Genomic DNA, 23559 nt, shown 5'->3' on the forward strand with positions numbered 1-23559 from the left:
CCACTGGAACATAACTGAAGTGGCTGATATCAAGAAATCCTACCAATGGCCTGAGAGGGCTGATCTGAAGGACAGCACAGAGGCACTCATCTTGGAGCACAAGAGCAGGCCCTGAGCACTCGAGGAATAGAGGCCCAGATCTACCACACCAGACAATACCCACAGTGTAGACTGTGCAAAGAGGCTCCTGAGACAGTCCAGCACATAACTGCAGAATGTAAGATGCTGGCAAGGTCAAGGTGAAGGTGGGTAACACTTCCAAAGATTGTGGAGAATGACTTAGCCAAGATCCTGTGGGGCTTCCAGTTACAGACTGACAGGATAGTGATGGCGAACCAACCAGACATAGTGGTGGTGGATAAGCCAGGGGCTCAAGAAGGTACTGTTGCCCACCTTGATTCTGGGATCTCCAGCCCGTACTCTGTACAGATGTTTCTGGACACTATGCCCACCACACTTGGTTATCTCTCTCTCTCTCTCTCTCTCTCTCTCTCTCTCTCTCTCTCTCTCTCTCTCTCTCTCTCTCTCTCTCTCTCTCTCTCTCTCTCTCTCTCTATATATATATATATATATATATATATATATATATATATAGGCCCGGTCAAGCAGAAGTATACAGCAAGGCCAAAAATTCAAGTTAATGCATCTGATATAAAAATGTATTCAACAGATAGCATATGTACTCTAGTTGTTTACCTTTTTTCCATACCATTTTTGGTTCTAAAGTTACATACGTTTTAAACATACCATGTATGCAACATGGAACAAAAATTATTTCCCAAATTTTAAAGACCTGCAAATCATGTAAATAAATTGATGTATTTCATCATATCTTGTGTTATTCAATCTTTGAACTGTTGATGAAGGTGTGTGTGTGTGTGTGTGTGTGTGTGTGTGTGTGTGTGTGTGTGAAAATGTTATAATGATCTGCATCACGATATATTAAATAAATTATTGCAGCGTTCATTCAGCGTGCGAATTTTGTTTTGTTTTGTTTTATTTAATTAATAAATTTTTTATTTTTATTTTTTATTTTTTTGGTCACTGTGCGTAGCTTTCGTGGATCTTTCTGCGTCACCAAACCGGAAGTAAGAACCAGCGACGTGTCAGGAAAAGAAGAAGCTGCTAAATGGGCCAAGGAGGACGGGCCGCCTAGAGCTACAAATCTACAACATTTTCCACCTTTAATACCTTTGTGTGGACTTATATTTGAGAGAGTTACAAGGAGGAATTTTCTCCGTGACTATGCTTACCAAGTTTGAAACCAAATCGGCCCGTGTTAAAGGTAAGAACGAAGCTGTTAGCATTTGAGCTAGCAGCGGATTGAGTCAAATGTTACCCGCAAAATCCTCTTAAACAGCATTATTTAGGTATTTAGTGTAAGATATGTAGATAGATGTAGATTAAGATGTAATACGTGCCATTTAACTTCAAAGCAATGTGTAGATCATTGCAGTTTAATTGTCAGTTGCTGAAAAATGAAACAAAATGTGCAAAGAGCTATCTATTGCTAGTCAACTCTTTCACCAATTAACCTTAGCTAAAGATGAGCGACTTCGTGTCAGTTCTGCTGTTAAATATCATTATTTATTGTTTGATTTGTCTTTTTTTAGGCCTCAGTTTCCACCCTAAAAGGCCCTGGGTTCTTGCGAGTTTGCACAATGGCGTGATCCAGCTGTGGGACTATCGTATGTGCACTCTCATTGACAAGTTCGACGAGCACGATGGTAAGGAGGGGTTCTGACGTGGCTTTAACTAAACTCACTAAAATATGGTGAAATACATGTCTAAATGGTTGCTTTCTCTGTGGCTGAAGTACCATAATTTCATCCACAAATAACAAAATCTCCAGTCTTATTTAGGGTGACCAGATTTTCAAAATAAAATACAGGAACATCCCTGGTTTGGAGTGGTTTGGAAATAATAAAATTGTGAAACGAGCGTGTAATTAAGGAAAATTTTATCTGCAGTCGGCACATGTGAGGCAGTTTAGCCACGTTTTTGTATTTTGGTCATTTTTGGTCAATTTATTTACTGTTGGCATGTATCAAATTGGTCAAAAATAGGGACACCTGTGACATTTCTTGTATAAAACTGTCAGAACAGTCCCAGTTAAATAGGGATGCCTGGTCACACTAGTCTTATTCTGCATAAAAACTGTTAACCCTGTAGTTTCCATCTGTATAAACATGTTCTGAAATGGAATTTTATTAGTTTGTCAGTTTATATTTCAATCTTTATGTCAGGTCTTCAGGATGAATTTAAAATGTGAACTTTGAACATAATCCTATTATTACAGAAATCTCTAATTTAATCTCAATGTTTGTCACAAAAGTCCCAATTAGATATTTTTCCCAAAATGTTAAGCCCTAGAACTGCTTAGAACTGATTATGTTACTAATAATTACTAATTAATGGCAAGTTTCTGATTTAAAATAATCAGTTTAGCATTACACTTTATGCATATTTTAAAGTATTAAAAGTGCATTGTATAACTTTTGTGGTGGAAGGTCCTTCAAATGCTTTTCTCCATGGTGATGTTATTGCTTTGTCTGGAATGTTTCACAGTATGGCATTAAACCTTTCTGTCTTAACGGAGACCAAACCAAGTTGTAGGTCAGATTTTTGAGCTATAAAATGACCTGTAATTGATTAAATGTATGGTTGAACTGTTTAATGTCATACTGTGGAACATTCCAGGCAGAGCAATGACATAGAAACAAACAAGTGATAGACCCCCAACCAAAAAGTTACTCATTAAAATGTGGTTAAATACATGTTTAAATGGTTGTTTTCTCTTACACAGGACCCGTTAGAGGAATCGATTTCCATAAACAGCAGCCTCTTTTCGTGTCTGGAGGTGATGACTACAAAATTAAGGTGAGGGTGGAATCATTAGCATGTCTATAGTTCAAAGAGCTGCTTGCCTACTTTTTTACCAACTGTCATTATGCACTGGGCTCTAATAAACAAAAGAGTTAATTTTTTACAGTAGACTTTTTAAGTTGATACATGATGTGTCCACTGTACTGTTTTAAACATATAGACTTAGACCTAGACAAACTATTGATCCACAAGGAAAATTATTTGGACACAGTAACTCACTTATCACAATATAACATAATAACAAAAAGTAAGAACATAAATGGTAATAATAAATTCTAAATACGTAGCAAAAAGGTAGCAAGAGACTGGTGCCAAATAAGACATAATTATATGAATGTCTATGTAGAAGCCAAAATAAAATAGAAAATAACTAATAAATATATCTCAATATATACAAGTGGTCATAGGAAGACAGTGCAACAATGATATGATGCTTGACAGGACATAGGGTTATCTGTTACATAAGGGTTAGGATTAGCTGGGTTGTTGTACAGTTGTAGGGAGTATTATCTGTTACATACACATATATATGCTATTCTGTATTGTCCTTATTTTCATTTGCATGATTTTAATTTCATTCATTTCATTCTCAGGTGTGGAACTACAAACTGAGACGCTGCCTCTTCACTCTCCTTGGACACTTGGACTACATCCGAACCACCTTCTTTCACCATGTGAGTTTAATACAATTTACTACAATTTCACGTGGCCATTTTGTTTGACAATGGCAATGTATTGTAGGAAAGTAGTAAAAAAATAGTGATAAAAGTTTCTAAGACATGTTGAGCCAGTTTGTTAGTTAATATTTTATTACAGTGTGACTTTAAAATTATTTTTTTGTTTCTTGTATTTCAGGAGTACCCTTGGATTCTGAGCGCTTCAGATGACCAGACAATCCGCATCTGGAACTGGCAGTCCAGGACCTGTGTCTGGTGAGAAATTATGATTAAATATTACATAATAACAGTAGGTGAGACACAATTCTCACAAAACGAGGTAGATGAGAACAAGAAACATGATGAGATTTTGACTTGATCATATGATCATAATCCAAATGTTTAATTTAATGTTATTGCTGTCATTGAAGCATTGCTTTTTGGAACTTCAGCTTCTCAAAAGGTGTAACTCACTCAACTCCTATTTTGCCCAATCCAAAAGTAAACACATGGGGAAAATGTCTCTCTGGATAAATATAGTTCTTATATAGTTCTTTGTTCTTCTGTGACATAGCTAAATAAACAGAATGTGGTACAGAGATTAATGCAATATACTACTATTATTACTAGTGCTAGTTGAGTCTAAGTTTGACTCATACTAATGAAGATTGATGCTTGAAATGGAGTGGGAAGAACTGAAGTAAGATTTATTTTTTAATCACTCCAGTGTCAGAAAAGAAAATTTAGAAAATAAAGAAAAGCTGGATAATGGATCATTTTCTTGTGTGTATTGTGGCAATTTTGATGCACGTGATCCTGTCTCATCCCTATTTTAGACTTAGACAAACTTTATGAATCCACAAGGGTAATGACTTGGACACAGCAGATCACACATCACAATATATTATAGTAACAAAGAGTAAAAAATATGAATGGTAATAATAATACATTCTAATTAAGTAGCAAAGATAGCAAGAGGTGTCAAATAAGGTATAAGTGTATATGTACAAGTCAAAATAAAATAGAAAATGAGTAACATTATCTTTTACATAATGGTGAGCTGTTGTATAGTTGGTGTTTTATCGTCAGATCCTATTTTTTTTTACCACCATTTTTAGCATCCCTCTCCTCCTCTTCTTCTTCCCTCTGCAGTGTTTTGACCGGACACAACCACTATGTGATGTGTGCTCAGTTCCACCCGTCTGAGGACCTGGTGGTGTCGGCGTCACTGGACCAGACCGTGCGCGTGTGGGATATCTCTGGTGAGAGCGGAGAGTGGACAGAAACACGCTGCAAAAACAGAGCCTCTACAGGAGCTTAAGTGACATGAAATAGTTACATTCAGAATTAATTTAAGCAGCTTTGACTAGTGTGGATTTGTTTACTTATCAGGTGTAGGGTGTTTAACTGGCTTCACTATATTTCTAGCAGTGATTTAGATGGCCATTTTGTCATTTTGCCTAGTATTTGTAAAAAATATCTATATATCAATATATTTTGAAGTTGCTAAGTTAGGAGGTCATAGCATCTCTCAAGCATTACTTGAACCACCCATTATATAACTTTGCAATTTTCTTACTTAGTTGCTAAGTAATTTAGCTTGACTAGAAGGCACTCTGTGTAACTTTTCTGATGGCTTTTTGTCTCCATGGAGATTTTATTTTTTTTCTACAGATACTTCCACAGTACGGCATTAAATTATGTAGCACTGATTCCTTTATTATCGTTGTTATAACTGCTCAAAAATACTAGAAGTTGAATCTCCAGTACAAATCTGAACTTTTAGGTGGCCCGCTGATCTCTATGGCGATGGTTAAGTTAAATGCCATACTGTGGATCATTCCAGGAGAGAAATAACATCTCCCTGAAGTAGCAGATAACATACCCTCTTTCAGAAAAGTGACAAAGTGAACCTTTAAACTGCATAATTAACCAGAAATATCTTGCAACAATTAGTCTAATAAGTAAACAAATCTAAACTAGTCCAAAGTACTTGTCATGTCATTTTAGCTATTGTAGATTTTCAGTTTTTGCAGTGTGAATTTGTGTTGTCTTTTGGGACCAGTGGTACAAAGCTGGAGCTTAATTCTCCAGCTCTGTTTTTGTTTTGAGGGCCAATCTCTATGGGCTGTTCACAGAAATACCTCTTTTTTAAATTTCAAAACATTTAGTCAGGAGTATTTTCAACGGAAACTACTTTATTCTAAATGTTTGGGTTTAACAAAGTAGTATTTCTGTGTAATTTGCATGGATAATCTTTGTTTGGTTTCAATGTAATATTTTGTCTTTTAATACTAACAAATTAACTGTGTGGTAGCTTGTGTGTTGAAATGTGCTGTTTTTGACTTTTTTGAGTTTTATTTTAGTTTTATGTTCATTTTTTTTTGCATAGAGCATGGTTGCATCCCAATACCCTCCCTTTCCCTATTATCCATACAATAAGGTCACCTGCACTAGCTCCATTAAGCCTTCTTTCATTATTGTCATTATAACAAGCATGGCACCATTTAACAAGACACTTACCTCTCATCTGTTTAGAATTTTGCTTTTTAAAACTATGCTGCAGTTTACATCACGCAAGCTGGTCAGTTTCTATCTTCACAAAACTAATTTACAACAACAACTACTACCTCAAAGATTAACGTAAAATAGTTATTAGCGTAGAATTAACCTAGACAAATAACTTTTTAAGAAATCTTACTGCTCAGACATAATGAGACATAATGAATTTGTAGCAGAATACAAAATATTAATGACTTTTGAGGAAATACAGAAGTTGTAGAGTAGCCAAAAATTGTAGTCAGCACAGTAACGCTACTACATAAAATTACTCAAGTAGACGCACAAAGTAGTGGTTCAAATAAAAGTATTTGCGAAAAGTACAGGACATAACGTCTGCGTTAGTGAATCGAAATCACCATTTGAATGAACGCATTTAGCAAAGGCTAGCGTTTTTTAAGTAATTATAATTTCCTCCACAAACAGTAAAATCTCATCTTATTCTGCATAAAAAACTTAACTCTCGTTTCCATCTGTGCAGACACGTTCTGAAATGGGATTCTTGTGTAAGTTTGTCAGGTTATATTTCAGTCTTTGTCAGGTCTTCAGGATGAATTTAAAATGTGAACTTTGAACAGAATCCTATTATGAAAACATAAATCTCTCATTTAATCTCAATGCTTGTCAGAAAATTCGCATTTAGATATTTTTCCCAAATGTTTCAGCCTTAGAACTGCTTAGAGTTATTTATGCTACTAATAATTACTAACCAATGCCAAGTTTCTGATTTAAAATATTCAGTTTGGTATTAAACTTTATACATATCTTAAAGTATTAAATGTACATTGTGTAACCTTTCTGGTGGAGAGTCCATCAAATGCTTTTCTCCATGAAGATATTGGAGTTATTGCTTTGTCTGGAATGTTGCACAGTCCAAGTTACAGGTCAGATCTGTGGAGAGGCGACCCCACTCACAGTCAGAATGCCTGTTTTTCTTGGTATTTTTGGGCAATAAAACCAGCTGTCATTGAATAAATGTAAAGTTGAGCTGTTTAATGCCACACTGTGGAACATTCCAGGCAGAGCAATGACATATCCATAGAAACAAACAGGTGATGGACCCCCAACCAAAAAGTTACACAGTGCACCTTTAAGAGCTTATGGCATTTTCTATTATATCATTTTTACTACAGCATCCCTTCTGACCTTTCACCTCTGCATGTTAACTTTTCCAAAAATATTCACAAACAAAATTCACATCTCTCCCATCTGGCGCCCCATCAGAGCACGCCTTTACAAAACCCAACCACCACTGCCCCATTCGCCATGCATTACCCGTGTCCACCCCCATGCTCCCCCCAGAAACATCCACATGCGCTCAAAGGTTCCTAGTTCCACACCCTGCTTTTGTCATCGTACTGTTGAGCTTATGTTCACCACAGTCATTGAAATGGAACGAAATGCAAGCTTTGTTTTTTAAAGTGGTTTGCTTCTGGGAAATGATCAGTTATTATCAGTTTGTGTTTGATTTAAATTAACATTTGTAACCCAATCAATGCTGGTACAATGATTATTTTTCCAGATTCAAATTGAAAAGAAATGAAGTTTGTGTTTTGTCCGAAGTGTGCGTTCATGAGCCCAACAGTCAGTAGTTTAAAGGTGCAATGTTTAGTTTTGTTGTTTTTAGTGACATCTAGTGGTAAAGGATGAAATTGCAACTGCCTTTTTAGAGCTAGTGGATGGCTATGGAAGCACTGTAGGGACATATCATTGTAATTTTATTTCACTTATCCTTATTTGGAAATGCTTAAAAACGTTTTGTTCTGTTATAATGTTGTTACCTCCTCGAAAACAGACCTGGAGTTGTAGTGTTTTGTTTCATTCACACATGTTTGAGTAACTCTATTAGTCTGTCTTGCAGCTCTGAAGCCTAAAATGCTCTGTTCCACCTTGTGATGTCATGAAGTGGTTGTTTTAAATTAACAGCTCCTTTTACCATTAGTTCGGTATCAATATCAGGACTGAAACCATCCAAATGACTCTAGTGAAGTCTGTGGAGTTTAAAAACACAGTGAAGCACTTCCTGTATTACCACATGACATCACAAGGTGGAACAGTGTGTTTTACATTTGAGGGCAGAACTCAACTTAAATACTTATGAATAAAACAAAACACAACTCCAGGTCTGTTTGTGATGAGGAAACAACATTAGAACGTAACAATAGCATAATATGGCCCTTTAAAATACACTCGAACTAAATGAATTATGTCAGAGCTTATTGGCATTTAAATGAAATGTTTGATAAATATTAAGTATGCAACCGTAAACCAACTATACATTTCTAGACCAAAAGCAGTATTGAGAATGTATCAGTTTTCATGACTGCTTATACACAAATGCATACCCCAAATGTCTTTCCATAGCAGTAGCAGTTTTTTGACAATTTTGCCACAAGATCTCACCAGAAACTAAACTTGCAGCTTTAAAAATTTAATGATGCTAAATGTGCCTATATTGTTTCGTCCCTTATGTTTGTTGTGACTGTGTGTAACGTGTAAATGCGCCCCCCTGCACGCGCTGCTCTAATGATGGTTCCAGGTCTGAGGAAAAAGAACTTGTCTCCTGGAGCCGTGGAGACTGAAGTGAGGGGGATCTCTGGAGTCGACCTGTTTGGAGCTTCAGACGCGGTGGTCAAACATGTGCTGGAGGTGGGTGCAGGTTCAACAGCATCAGGTCTCGATCTCCTAGATTATGTAAAAAGACACTGATTCTAGGAGGGGCTAGGCTTCTATTACTGGTTAAAGTTTTGGTCATGTTTTATTTTTTCTAATGTTTAACAGTAAAGTGTGAGTGAGTGTATGTGGTGTGTGTCGATTTTATTGTTTTGTTTAGTCTGTTTTGTTTTGAATTTATGGAGCTCTGTCTGATCTACTGTCTCTCTTTTGTTGTTGTGATTTTGAATACCCCTTGAAAAAGGGCTTAAACGAATCAAATTTGAAAATAAAATTTGAAATTCTTTGGTGGTGCTCATATAACATGGTATTCATGGAGCCTTTTAACTGTAGAGTTCATTCTCTTCCCTTCTTCAAATTTAGTTATCACCCTGTAGTAGATTCTAATTCATAGGGATGGGACAATAAACAGTTTTGTTTATAATTTGTTTACAATAAACAGTTTTGTTTATTGTGATAAAAAAGCATAGACAATAATTGTTCTGGGACATTTTATATAATTGTGATAATCAAGAAGAAAGATAATTGCCATTTTATCATTAGAATGTGCAAGAAAAATATACTTATCCTTGATGTTTTCTTCTAGATCATTGTTGCTTTCACTCATAACAAAGTACAGTTCTATAACAGTTGTTTAATATGGAACCTATTCATAATATTCAAATTATCATTATTTAGATCCATAACATTTTTAACTTTCAGCAATGTTCATAATTATTGTGGTATAACTGATTATCACAACTCTGGGCATGACAATTGTGACATCAAATTTCTATGTTGTCCCATGCCTAAGTAGTAGTTATATAGTATTTTCCCTTGAAAACAATATTTCTGTTCAGGGTCATGACCGTGGAGTGAACTGGGCAGCGTTCCATCCCAGCATGCCTCTGATCGTCTCCGGCGCTGACGACAGACAGGTCAAAATCTGGAGGATGAACGGTGAGAGACGTGTTTTATAAGAGAATCTGATTTGAAGTGTAAATGTTTTTTGTTTTTTTTGTATTTAGAGCCAGTTTTATTCTTTTGGGTCCACCGTTTAGATAATTTACGTTTTAGTTAATTAACAAAAACAAAACATATTTTTATTCATACACTAAAATGTCCACTTACTAAATATTTCCCCTTTTTTCACTTCTCCAGAGTCTAAGGCGTGGGAGTTGGACACCTGCCGTGGTCACTACAATAACGTCTCCTGCGCGGTTTTCCATCCGCGTCAGGAGCTGATTCTGTCCAACTCTGAGGACAAGAGCATCCGAGTCTGGGACATGTCCAAAAGAACCGGGGTCCAGACTTTCAGGAGGGACCACGACAGGTTCTGGGTCCTGGGGGCTCATCCCAACCTCAACCTGTTTGCTGCCGGTAAGAACTATTCAATCTACACACATCTTCCTCTTATCTGCCACATCTTGAGGACTTTTCCCCATTTCGTTTCTATCAGAATCAGAAAAGTTTTATTGCCATTGTCAGTGAATAAAATTCACAACCACGGAACTTGCATCGCCATTGTAAGATTAAACAAGGAATAAAAATATACACTGATAAAATTTAAAAAATAAATAGGGCATGCATTAAAATAAGGTACAATAATAGACTTTGATTTCCAAATACAAAATGTACAGTATCAGGAGAAAACACTACTACTGTAATTTTCAGTTGAAATCTGAGCCTTACCACATTATTTCCAAGATAAGAATTCTTTTTGCTCCATTTCATTCCTTGTATGTTTAACACTGTTGATGTGTTTTGTGTTTTATGAATGCAATTAAATACATAAAATAAATAAATAAAAAACTGCTCTATTTAAGATTTTACTACAAATGTTGCTTCATTTTCTATAGTTAGCTCAAAATGTAGATTTTGCCAAAATCATTTACACAATAGTTGTTTTTGTTTTTTGACTTACAACTTTTCTTCACAAAGACTTCAGCTAGTTATAGTTTCAGCTAATATATTATTGAACATGCTGCATAATATTTTTTAAATATGAAATCTGAGCCCTGACACATTTTCTCCACTCTCAGGTCATGACAGTGGGATGATCGTTTTCAAACTGGAGAGAGAGCGTCCTGCTTACGCCGTCTATGGAAACATGCTTTACTATGTTAAAGACAGATTCCTCCGACAGCTCGACTTCAACAGCAGCAAAGACACCGCCGTCATGCAACTGCGCAGGTGAGGGGATAGACCAGGGAGGGGAGGGGCGCTGGACCAGAGGAGGGGATGCGGGACTATGAATTCTATGAATATTTGATGAATAATTCTGTATTTTTGGTAATTTGTTGTTACCTGATTGTCTTTTCAAAACTTTGATTCTTTTTTTTTTTCAGTGGGTCCAAGTTCCCTGTGTTCAGCATGTCCTACAATCCTGCAGAGAACTCCGTCCTCCTCTGCACTGTAAGAAAACCCCTGAATAACATTTACCATTTAATAACATTCAACGCAATTTACTGCATGTTTTTCTTTAACAATTTATAACACTCCTTTTGTCCTCCAGAGGGCGACCAATCTGGAAAACAGCACTTATGACTTATACTCCATTCCCAAAGAAAGTGACTCCCAGAACCCTGATGGTAAGGAGAACCTTTTATTTTATTATTTTATTATTCGAGCTGACAATATGAGTGAATGGTGTGTACATTTGTTCCCATTTCTTTGCACAAACTTTATTCATTCGGTTTCCAGCTCCTGAGGGGAAGAGGTCCTCTGGTCTCACCGCTGTGTGGGTGGCCAGGAACAGATTTGCAGTCCTGGATCGTATGCACTCAGTAAGTTTGACAAGACTGAAGATAAATAAAACGGCAAAGGCTGCAATTATTTGGGTTTTATTTTATTGCACATTTAATTTTACAAGAGAAAGTGCATTAAGTAACCTTTCTACAGGTTAGAGTTAGTTTATATTTCAGCTATACTGGTATATACGTAAAATCTTGTGAGCTTTAAGCCATATTATAATGTTGTTACCTCATCAAGAACATACCTGCAGCAGTGTTTTTTATTCATGCATAAGAATAATAATAAATGGGTTTTATTTAGCACTTCACAGTAACACAAAGACGCTTCACAATAAAGTAAGACTAAAACAAGGACAGGACAGACAGAACAGTAAAGAGGTGCAGTCATGTGTGGTGTTTATTGGCTGTGAAGAAAAGGTGAGTTTGAGCAGTTTTTTGAAGGTGTTTAGTGAGTCTGAGTTTCTGTTGTAAAGTGGGAGAAACTTCCAGAGGGTGTAGGCGGCCACGGCAAAGCCTCAGTCTCCCAAGGCCTGGTACTTTGATTTGACTGTGGGAGTGAGAAGGTTAGTGTCGGCTGATTGGAGGTGGCAGGAGGGACAGTGTGGATGGATGAGGTCTGTGAGGTACGGAAGGGCCTGGTTATGGTTAGATTTGTAGGTGATCAGGTGGATCTTGAAGTTGATGTCCTGTTGGATGGGAAACGTTTTGAACATGTTGAAGTTTTTGAAGGTTAGTGTAGGGAAGTCCGTAGAGGAGGCTATTGCAATAATTGAGTCTGGAGGTCAAGATGAAGAGATAAAGGTGTGGATGAGAGTTTCAGCAGCGGAGACGGGCGATGTTTCGAAGGTGGAAGAAAGCGGTCTTGGTGACATTGCGAATGTGTGGTCTGAAGGAGAGGGTATCGCAGAAGATGAATCCAAGGTTTCTGATCTTATGAGGTGACTCTGTGGCCATCTATGGTGAGAGTAAAATTTGGAGCAGAAGGAAGGTGAGATTTGGGACTGATGATGATTTCAGACTTGTTGCGAGTAATCTGTTTATTGTTAGGCTACATCTTCAAAATTCAAAATGCTCCGTTCCATATTGTTATGTCATGAAACAATAGTTTTCAAGTTAACAGATACTCTTTTACCTTTAGTTCAGTAGAGATTGGCAATTCCAGGTCTGAAATTATCGAAATGAATCTAGTGAAGGTGCATGGAGTTTAAAAATACAATGGAGCACTTCCTGTATTACCAGAGAAGAACACAACCTAAATATGTAGGGTTTGTGTGTTAAACTCCAGGTATGTTTGTGATGAGGAAATGATATTCTAGTATAGATTAGAAAATGGTCTAATATGGGTCCTTTAATGCTTTTGGCCAAATTATAAGGCGCAGTATTTGTTCAATATTCTGATTATCCTCTCTATTTCAGCTGCTGATTAAGAACCTGAAGAATGAGATTGTGAAGAAGGTGCAGGTTCCTTCTTGCGAGGAGATCTTTTACGCCGGGACGGGCTCTCTGCTGCTCCGAGACGCAGACGGAGTCACGCTGTTCGACGTCCAACAGAAACGCTCCCTCGCCACCGTGAAGATCGCCAAAGTGAAATACGTGGTGTGGAGCGCGGACACCAGCCACGTGGCCCTGCTCGCCAAACATGGTAAGAGCGAAGTGAAAAAAAAAAAATTATAACACCATTTTATTTTATTACGAAAAGAACAACAAAATTCTACTTGCGGAAAAACAAAATCACAATATATTTTGAAGCACAAAATATTGCTCTAGAGAAATATTGAAACTATTTTATGACTGACACAATAACAGTAAAGCAGGAGAATCACAGTAAACCATTTTAAATAGACAATACCATTAAGAGGCCTGAGCAACACCAAATAAATGGCAGAATGTACCAATAATTAGTCGTGGCTCGGTTTAAATTTGACAGTATTACATAGAAAACAACAACAGAAATGTGTACATGATAAATATGGAGCCCCAAAGTATATCGTTCTCGTGGATGTAGTAATTATCATTATGGGTGTCAAACATTTAAATTTTCTTTTTTTTTTTTTTTTACACACATTACATTTTTTACTTGTTTCTTGTTAATATTTTTATTTTTAACTGTTCCCTAGGGGTTGGCAGTATGACAAAATGTATTGATCTATCACATTTTATCTTATTAAAATTTAAATCTTAATTTCCCAAACAGAAACAAAATTAATAAATTCCTTGGAGCCCATAAAGTCAATTTGTTTCCTCTGAAGTCTCTAAACATTGATGATGAATGTCTGATTAAATGATTGCATAGTCCTACTAGCTACACTTCACTGTGTCTTAAGAGCTGCCATTATAAGTACATCTCTCCACTGAGATCAATTAAGTTCCATTTTATTTTATTATTTACTCTAAGTGGATATAGATTGCTTTTCCTCCAGCCCCTGAACGCCTCTTCTTTTGTTTGCAGCGATCATGATCTGCAACCGTAAACTGGAGTCTCTGTGTAACATCCACGAGAACATCCGAGTGAAGAGTGGAGCCTGGGACGAGAGCGGAGTCTTCATCTACACCACCTCCAACCACATCAAATACGCCCTCACCTCTGGGTACGAAGGCAACAAGCCTGTGTTTGCGTCGTTTTACACTACAAAAACACAGTATTCCCTCTAGGGCAGCACGATTAGGGAAGAAAATTCTGACTTTTGTGGGTGCATTATGTGAGACTTATTATTACCTTGTCTTTAATACAGAACTTTAATCTAATGTGGTTTAATTTGCTTGTAGGACGTTAACTTTCAAGGTATTTCTGTTTTCAGTTTTGTTTAACCCACTGGAAGGTAATTTAGCTTGAAACAAGTCAAATATTTTGTTTTGCTCATCTTGGCCTATGTCATTAGAGGTATAATACTCCCTACAACAGCATAGACAGACTGGAATGGGCAATACTATCACCATGTCCTATACTAAGGGTTTAATTTATTCTACAAAAAACACTAATGTTGGTTAATTTTTGCCATGTAATTTCAGTTTGTATCATTGTCTATTCCACAGAGACCATGGTATAATCCGGACCCTGGACCTGCCGAATCTATGTGACCAGAGTCCGAGGGAACAGTGTTTACTGTTTGGACCGAGAGTGCCGCCCCAGAGTCCTGACCATCGACCCCACAGAATATCGTTTTAAACTGGCCCTGGTCAACCGCAAATACGATGAGGTCAGGGCTATACACGTGTACTATTATGGGCTCTACTCACGTCACAAACCAGGAAGACATTTATAAAAATGAGATGACAACTTTCTTTGGGCTCTGTTCGTGGTAGTAAGTCTGACAAAATCTAGGAAAAATTTGAAAATTGCCCAGTTTTTTTCATCTCCATGCCATTACAGTGTTCCGCTATGTTCGGCGAATCAACAATTACAATCATACCTCAGTTTTCATCATTTCCCCACTGACGCACAACTCCGAGCAGACTGGGTACATGCGATTAGAAGATACAAGGCGCCAAATTCAAGATGCTTCTAAACAGCACATACGTATGCAGTCTGCCTTTTACCACTGATCACATTTACTTCAGTGGATTTGATCACAGTCAGTTGGCGAGCCCAGTGTCAGGAACTACACCGGAAGTTCTCATTGCATGTTTCCAAATGTCTTCCTGGTTTGTGACGTAGCTTGTACAGAGCTAATTATGGGATATTGTTGTTGATGTTCAGATGCTAGAATGTGGTGACGTCATACTCCCAGATGGCTCTATGTGTTTTGTAAAAATGGATAGAAATATAAGACTACTCTACCAATCATGACTTGAGATCATTGTCTTTACATTCAGTATTATAATATAGCAGTTGAAATGATAAGTTAAACGGCAACTAAACTTAGAAAGAGTATACATTTAAAAATGCTAAATCAGATCAAAGTGTAAATGTTTATTAGTTTAAGAGCTCCAAGTGCTGTGATGAGAGACCCTTGCATTAAGATGGCCCACATTAATTTTCCACCTTCAAGTCACTCAACGCGTTTTACATCAAGGAACCACTCACCCATTCACACACACATTAATACATCAGTGTACACAGAAACTGGGTGAAAGGGCCCAAGGATACAACGCCAGCATTCATTTGTGGGTTATTTGTATTTTTCATAATTTGTGGATAAATAAATTCTGGATTAATTTTGGCTTAACTTTTACAAATTTCCTGTTGTCTCTTCATTAAACTCTCATATTTGTATCGCAGGTCCTCCACATGGTGCGTAACGCCAAACTGGTGGGACAGTCCATCATTGCATACCTGCAGAAGAAGGGCTACCCCGAGGTCGCTCTGCACTTTGTCAAAGACGAGAAAACTCGCTTCAGTCTCGCTCTGGAGTGTGGAAACATTGAGGTGAGTGCTTATACTGTTTTATTTATTACCCATTTTTTGTATCAAATTAATAATTAAGAGAATAATAAAAATGAATAATCTATGGTTTTCAGAGTGATGACAAATTAGCCCTGTCGCCATAGCAATGAACTTGTGTTTAAAATGTAAATAGGAAGTCAAAACCCACAAGTAGATTCTAGAGCTTTTAAAAAGATACACTATGTAACTTTTCTGGTGGAGGGTTTGTCTCATACTTGTCTCCATGGAGATGTTATTGCCTTCCCTGAAATGTTCCGCTGTATGGTTTTTAACATTATTAATCCACAATGGAACTTATTTTTAACTTGTCTCTTTAAACTTCAATTTTAATTCTTCATTTATTAATTTACAGATGTTTTTATTGCCTCACAAAATGTTCAGAAACACACATACTTACTGTAGGTGGCGTCACTTCTCTACAGAACTGACCAGTTATTTAGTTTAGTAGTAATATAGGTTATTCTGTACTGTGTAACATAAACAGACAAAGCAATAACATCTCTATGGAGACAAGCAGGTAACAGACTCTCCACTAGAAAAGTTTGTTAGCTCACCATTTAACAATCTGACATGGTAACTAAAGCTTAAATATATTTTTGTTGAAGTTGTACACTGTTCTCTTCCTCTCCTGCAGGTGGCGCTGGAGGCGGCTAAAGCGCTGGACGAGCGCTCGTGTTGGGAGCGTCTGGGAGAAGCGGCTCTTCTTCAGGGGCATCACCAGGTCGTGGAGATGTGCTACCAGCGAACCAAGAACTTTGACAAACTCACCTTCCTCTACCTCATCACCGGAAACCTCGCCAAACTGAGGAAGATGATGAAGATCGGTGAGTCTGAAAGGGGTGTACTTTTAAAGTGTAGACTGTAAATATAAATGGACATAGGAACTTGCTAACACACACAAATAGAGTAAATACAGTATATCAAATTACTCCTCAGGAATAGTCCCCAAGTGAGACACACACTATAATCAGTCAATCTGATTCCTTTGAGCTCTTATTCCAAATGACATTCTATTGAAAAATCATCCCACCTTTCTCTGTAACTTTTTCTGTAACTGCCGTAACTGATGGTCGTATAAACCCGCTCTACTTGATCCTGGGGTTAGTTTTAGTTATTTCACTATTTTGTCACCAAACTAAAATATGAACATTGGCTCTTTGGTCCCTGGTTGCAGATTAGCCGCTATACCTGCTAGCCTCGATGAGCTTCATTTGGTTGCAACTGAACTCTATGTGTGATGTCAAGCTCCCTCTGACCACTTCTATTATACAATCTATGGTGTAAAGGGCCTATAATGTGCATTTTTTGGCTCTTTGCCTTTGCTATTTTACTCTTTATATCTTAAAATGTGTCTGCACTTTTTTAGAATTTTAAAACTTACAAGACAGCCAAAGCACTTTTACAAAGCATTATACATTCCCTTCACTAGACTGACAGAAGGGAGGCTGCCAATCGGCCTCTCCGACCACCACCAACACTCACACACCTCTGATTTAAGTACTAATAGTTAAGCTCAGTACTTTTTCAACAATAGAATGTAACTGCCGACATATGAATCAGTCTTCATAATTGACATATTATTTGTGTGTGTTTGCAGCCGAGATCAGGAAGGACATGAGTGGACATTACCAGGCGGCTCTGTATCTGGGAGACGTGAGCGAGAGAGTGCGCATCCTCAAGAACTGTGGACAGAGTAAGTCTTTTAAGATACAGTAATATGACACTATGACATGTTTAATCACTATTTCAAAATTAGTCAAAAATGGAAAAAAGTGTAGAATTTTTAACGACATTTTTAACTGTTTTTGCTGTTTGAAAAAATGCATTAAATGTGCACTGTATAAAATTTCTAGTGGAGGGTCTGCTACCTGACATCTCCATGGAAACGTTATTGTTTTGTCTAAAATGTTCCACCGAACAGATTAAACCTGTCTGTCACGAGTTTGTCAAGCAGGTTACAGCACAATGGTACATTACTGGTCAGTTCTGTGGAGAGAAGGCCCTATTCACAGAAGGAATTATTATACTTTTCAACAATAGAAACACTCCTAATGAATAAATGCTAAATGGAAATGTTTAGTCAATACCATGGAACATTCCAGGCAAAGCTATAACATCTCCATGGAGACAAGCATGGTCCGCCACTTGGACCATCCACCAGAAAAGTTGCGCACTGCACCTTTTAAATTTTTTTATTTTTTTTTTTGCTGTCTAGAGTCCTTGGCATATCTGACCGCTGCAACTCACGGACTGGACGAAGAGGCCGAGGCTCTGAAGGAGACGTTTGACCCAGAAAAGGAGACGGTAGGTTCTTTTAAAATCTTTAAAAGATGAATTCAAGAATAAGAAATGTACAAATTGTTCAGGCTTAGTTAAGTTTTGTTTCTTCTCCAGATCCCAGAGGTGGACCCAAATGCCCAGCTCCTACAGCCTCCTCCTCCCATCAACCCTCTGGACACAAACTGGCCTCTGCTCACTGTGTCCAAGGGCTTCTTTGAGGGAGCCATTGCCGCCAAGGGTCAGTATTAAAATTTTAAACTTGATTTCAATACTAAAGAATAACAGACACAATATCACAAAAAACCCTCTCTTTATAGAATAGAAGGTTATTTTCAATATTAAAACATAGTTTCTTTTCTATTCCCATGTGGTCTTATATGTTTGTAATCCCTCAGTGGTCCAGGTAGGTTCCATAGTGCTCCATGGGCGTATACTAGTCTATGTGCTCTTATACTTGTTCTGATACAGCTCAAGATCAGTCTAAAGACATTCAGGAAAGGTTCATTTCTGTCCTGTAAATGTGACTTTTTAGTATCGATGCTCAAATACCTGCTCAAATGAATATCTAGTTTCAATACTAGTTTTGGCATCGATTAGTGTCTGATTTTTGATACTCTGGTCAGTACTGCTCATACAAATCTCTATAAACAATGGTGAATATGTGATGTATTATAACTGTAGTTGCTTAAATCCCAGGTTTAATTCCAAGACCTAGACCAACTAGTTTTAGTTTTGTAGCTGGAGGATTTAAATATAATTCTTCTGTTGTTATTGTACAGGTAAAGCTGGTCAGATGGCTGCTGATCTGGACATGGATGCTCCTGGAGGAGAAGGGTGGGGAGAGGACGCAGAGCTGCAGCTGGACGAAGGTAAAACCCATGGCTCTGACTACACGAACATTAGGGTTTTTTTGTTTTGTTTTTTCAGGAACATTACATATTAATGAACATTTTTGTATATCCCAGATTTAGCTGTAGTTCCGTGACAGATGTCAATGTCACCTAAAAACAAAAAAGGTTAAAATGTAACCATATTCTATCGGCCCTATTCCTAAAGCCACCTGGCTATTTCTGTTTTTACCTGAAAGTGTGGAAGTCGCGCTTCCTGCTCCATTCATTGTGTATTGGGAATTAACAGAGTTGTGCTAAAATACATCTAGACATAAAACTATATTTAAATGTCACAGCAGACAGCGTGTCAACACCTTTACCATGATGAAAGCACTTAACCAGAGGAAGCTTTTGTGTTCATAAAAATAGGTGTTTTGGCCTCAGAGTTAATGCTAATCTAAGTTACACTATTTAACCTTTAGAATAATATCATTTGTTATGTGTATGTCAGATGGTTACATGGACGCCCAGGAGGGATTTGGAGACGAGGGTGGCGTGGTGAAGGACGAGGGCGGAGGAGGATGGGAAGTGGAGGAGGACCTGGACCTGCCTCCAGAGCTGGTGAGAACAGAGTTTGAGATCTTCTTTAGGCAAAAGTGAAGAATTCTCCATATCCTGTACCAGATATATTAACATTTCCTCTCATCAGGACCTCCCGGCGGCTGCAGGTGGAGGGGCAGAAGATGGGTTCTTTGTGCCTCCAACCAAAGGCATGAGTCCCACACAGATGTGGTGCAACAACTCACAGCTGCCCGTGGACCACATCCTGGCCGGTTCCTACGAGACCGCCATGAGGGTAAGGACGGGAAATGTATAGTTCCCAGTATTTTTACTTGAAATGGTTACTGGCTGAATGCTAGGCTGCAAGCTTAATCATATTGCAAAAAAAGCAAATCTAGCAACCATACCTATAAGAAAAGGAACATTGCAAATAGTTTTAATTAAATCTAACTGATCTCCTCTGTTCTCAGTTGCTGCACGACCAGGTGGGTGTGGTGAACTTCGGTCCATATAAGACCCTCTTCATGCAGACTTTATCCAGAGGACGCACCTGTTTCCTGGGACTGCCCTCTCTGCCCTGTCTGCGCAGCCACCCCCAGAGAAACTGGAAGGTACTGCACTCATGGATTACCTTTTATGTCATAATTTCATGGCTTTGAACACCACCACTGACTGCTGATTTAGTCTTAATAGTTTGCAAAAATGTTTTATTTCTCTGTAGGATTTCCTTATGTATGAGCATTACAGCATGTTTGGGTCTGTAGTAACATGTTTTACAGCATGTTGCTACAGACCCATATTCAAATCTCTCCACTATGAGATAGAGTAAAAACCTCTCTCCTTCCTCTGTATTTCCAGGACTGTGGAGCGAAGCAGGGCCTCCCCGCTGTGGGCCTGCGTCTGGCCGACCTCATCTCTCGTCTGCAGCAGTGCTATCAGCTCACCACCGCGGGACGCTTTGAGGAGGCCGTGGAGAAGTTCAGAGCCATCCTCCTGTCTGTGCCTCTGCTCGTGGTCGACAACAAACAGGAAATCACTGAGGTACGCAACAATCAATACGACAATACACTAAAGTAATAATGGATTATATTTAGGTTTTACAGGATTTTAAATTTCAACATCCTTAATTCATATAAGCTACTTTGTTGGCTGCACTTTCAAAGACATGGCTGAAATTTTCTGCCTACCAACAATTTCAAAACACTCAAATACACAGTACAGGCAATTGGGTAAAGCGTATTTTCCAAGGACCCAACAGTTAGGCCTGTTATGATATTTACTATATCAATAAATGAAAGCTGTGACAATATCTTTTGGTGCTCAATATTTTGTGTACATTTGTAGTAGTGCTGTAGCGGGAAGATTTTTGCCTTGTTTTTCCAACAATACAATAGGATTTTAGCTGTAGAGGATTGAATAAGTATTTTCTATGGGTAATTAGCAGTTAATTTTATTTATAATATCAAAAATAAGTTTTTCTATGTAATTGTGTGTTCATACTTTTGATTTTTGCTTTTGTTAAAGGCTCAGCAGCTGATAACCATCTGCAGAGAGTACATCGTAGGTCTCACCATGGAAACAGAGAGGAAGAAGTTACCTAAAGATACTCTGGACCAACAGAAACGACTTTGTGAGGTGAGGACCCGAGCTTTTATTTTGTTTTTTTATTTTTTATTTTTTTTCATAGTCTCCTGTTCATGGGAAAGACTGCACTTCTGTTATGTTTTATATATTGACTTATTATTTGACTCAAGATATTACTTTATGTCTATGTATTGCTTGTGTCTATGGATACGTCATTGCTCTGCCTGGAATGTTCCACAGTCTGACATTAAACAGCTCTACCGTACATTTATTCAATTACAGATGGGTTTATAGCTCAAAAATACCTAGAAAAATAGGCCTTTTTGACTGTGAGCGCAGTCGCCTCTCCACAGATGTGACCTGTAACTTGGTCTGGTTTGGTCTCTAAAGATAATAAGGTAATAAGGCCATACTGTGACAAAGCAATAACATCTACATGGCAAAAAGCATTTGACGGACACTCCGCCACAAAAGTTACACAATGCACCTTTAACACAGATAGGGCAGGTAAAAATTATGGTTAATTATGGTTAAACCGCAGATTTTTTTTTCCAGAATTGTTGTTGCAGTATAGCAGGTTATTGGGTACAATGTAATCAATAGGGAAAAATGACTATCATCATCATCATTATTGTTAAATCTGAAAACCACCAATACTTAATCTGCATATCTTTCTCCCTCCTCTAGATGGCGGCGTACTTCACTCACTGTAACCTGCAGCCCGTCCACATGGTGCTGGTTCTGAGGACGGCTCTGAATCTTTTCTTCAAACTCAGAAACTTTAAAACCGCTGCAGGATTCGCCCGGCGTCTCCTGGAGCTCGGGCCCAAACCAGATGTGGCTCAGCAGGTTTGTGCCACTGATCAATAACATGGGCTTTTCTGTAGTGACTTTGTATATAAAGTATCAGTGCAGGACTCAACCAGGGCTCAACCAGGGCCTAAATCAGGTCTAAACTACAATTAAGCCTTGTTTAAAGTTGTATTTATATATCACTCCAGTATCCTAGTTAGATGAATGATGTGTACAAGTGGACGTGAACAGCAGTCGCCATCTTTATTGTCCATATTAGCATAACCATTGTAAGAGTTAAAAACATGCGAGGAATTAATAGCAAGCCAAAGAAACGCATCCAACAGTGTTAACAGATAAGTTTTTCTCCTTCCAGCCAGGGCCTAAAGTATACAGGAGCACCGTAAAGTTATGCCATTCTCCCCCTCCATGTCTATCAACATATTTTTAAGCATTTCCCACTGTTACCAGAAGTGACACACTTCACACAAGAAACATTTCAAAATAAAACAATTGAGCTTTACAATCAACTTTTAATTTGGAATGAAAAGACAGATAGTATCCTTAATTAGACCCTTTTTCTCCAGAATTCCCAAACTAGGCATGTGTTTTGGCGATAAGGTTCAATGCGAAGCAATGAATAAAAATCTACTAAAATAAGGTGTTACAAATAAGATCAACTTTCTTTCATTTATTCTCTTGTACCATTTTCTCCACAGACTCGTAAGATCTTGGCTGCGTGTGAGAAGAACCTGACTGATGCTCACCAGTTGAACTACGATGCCCATAACCCCTTCGACCTTTGCGCCGCCTCATACGTGCCCCTGTACCGCGGGCGCCCAGTGGAGAAGTGCCCTCTGTCCGGAGCCTGCTACTGCCCCACATACAAGGGCCAGATCTGCAGGGTCACACAGGTCTGTACCAGTTCTGTCACGATGATACTAACATTTTATACTCCATTTCGTTACTAAGGAATAGACTTGAGATTCAATACTGATTCTGATACGACAATTATAATAAAAACCCTCTTTGTTTAGACAATAGAATGTGATCTAAGTAAGGTGTTTTCAGTGTTCAATTTTAATTATTTTGTTCTGCATTTTTCCAGGTGACTGAGATTGGAAAAGATGTGATCGGTCTGCGCGTCAGTCCACTCCAGTTCCGCTAAACAAAGTGCAACAAAAATACAACAACTGTTTAGTTTAACACTTAAATGTAACAGAATTATACCTAAAGATCTAAAACTCATGTCTGCTCCTAGTTGATATCTGTGGAAACATTTTAAACCCTTTTCTGTATGTAATCAACACTTGTGAGAAATAAACTCGCTGCTTGGGTCTTCTCTGTGCTGAAATGTAGCTCCTGTTTGCCTGTCACTTCAAAATATAATGTTTCAGATGGGGGGAAACAATAATAAAGCTGTCACTATCTTAAATGTCTTCTGTCATTTTCATCCCATGTTGGTTTTAATCATTTATGTAGAAAGAATCAAGTGCTTGGTATATAAACTTATGGTGTAACTTCAGTTGTCAAATTACTTTTCAAAACTTGCTTGGTTTATTTTTCTTAAAGTATTCACAGCCAAAAAGACGGCTTGTTACTCCATTAGTCTGGCTGACCCA

The 23559-nt window shown here is 38.0% G+C and overlaps 1 protein-coding gene across 1 annotated transcript; it reads left to right on the forward strand.

Annotated features, from left to right (window-relative positions):
* The first annotated feature begins 1086 nt into the window (after window positions 1–1086).
* copa (COPI coat complex subunit alpha) lies at window positions 1087–23372 on the forward strand. Its single transcript, XM_055151595.1, is given in 31 exon segments — window positions 1087–1285; window positions 1614–1727; window positions 2807–2880; window positions 3480–3560; window positions 3742–3818; window positions 4695–4804; window positions 8641–8750; window positions 9614–9713; window positions 9915–10133; window positions 10796–10946; window positions 11102–11168; window positions 11269–11344; window positions 11457–11539; window positions 12923–13148; window positions 13956–14094; window positions 14540–14573; window positions 14575–14703; window positions 15726–15872; window positions 16525–16714; window positions 17488–17583; window positions 18106–18194; window positions 18285–18408; window positions 18950–19039; window positions 19512–19621; window positions 19710–19856; window positions 20032–20172; window positions 20420–20602; window positions 21086–21196; window positions 21833–21994; window positions 22657–22851; window positions 23046–23372. Coding segments are annotated over 31 exon segments (3675 nt in total). The 5' UTR covers window positions 1087–1245; the 3' UTR covers window positions 23106–23372.
* Window positions 23373–23559: the final 187 nt, after the last annotated feature.

The sequence above is a fragment of the Boleophthalmus pectinirostris genome, unplaced genomic scaffold (assembly GCF_026225935.1).
Source record: "Boleophthalmus pectinirostris isolate CB_2022bp ecotype Guang Dong unplaced genomic scaffold, ASM2622593v1 HiC_scaffold_16, whole genome shotgun sequence".
Classification (NCBI taxonomy): Eukaryota; Metazoa; Chordata; class Actinopteri; order Gobiiformes; family Gobiidae; genus Boleophthalmus; species Boleophthalmus pectinirostris.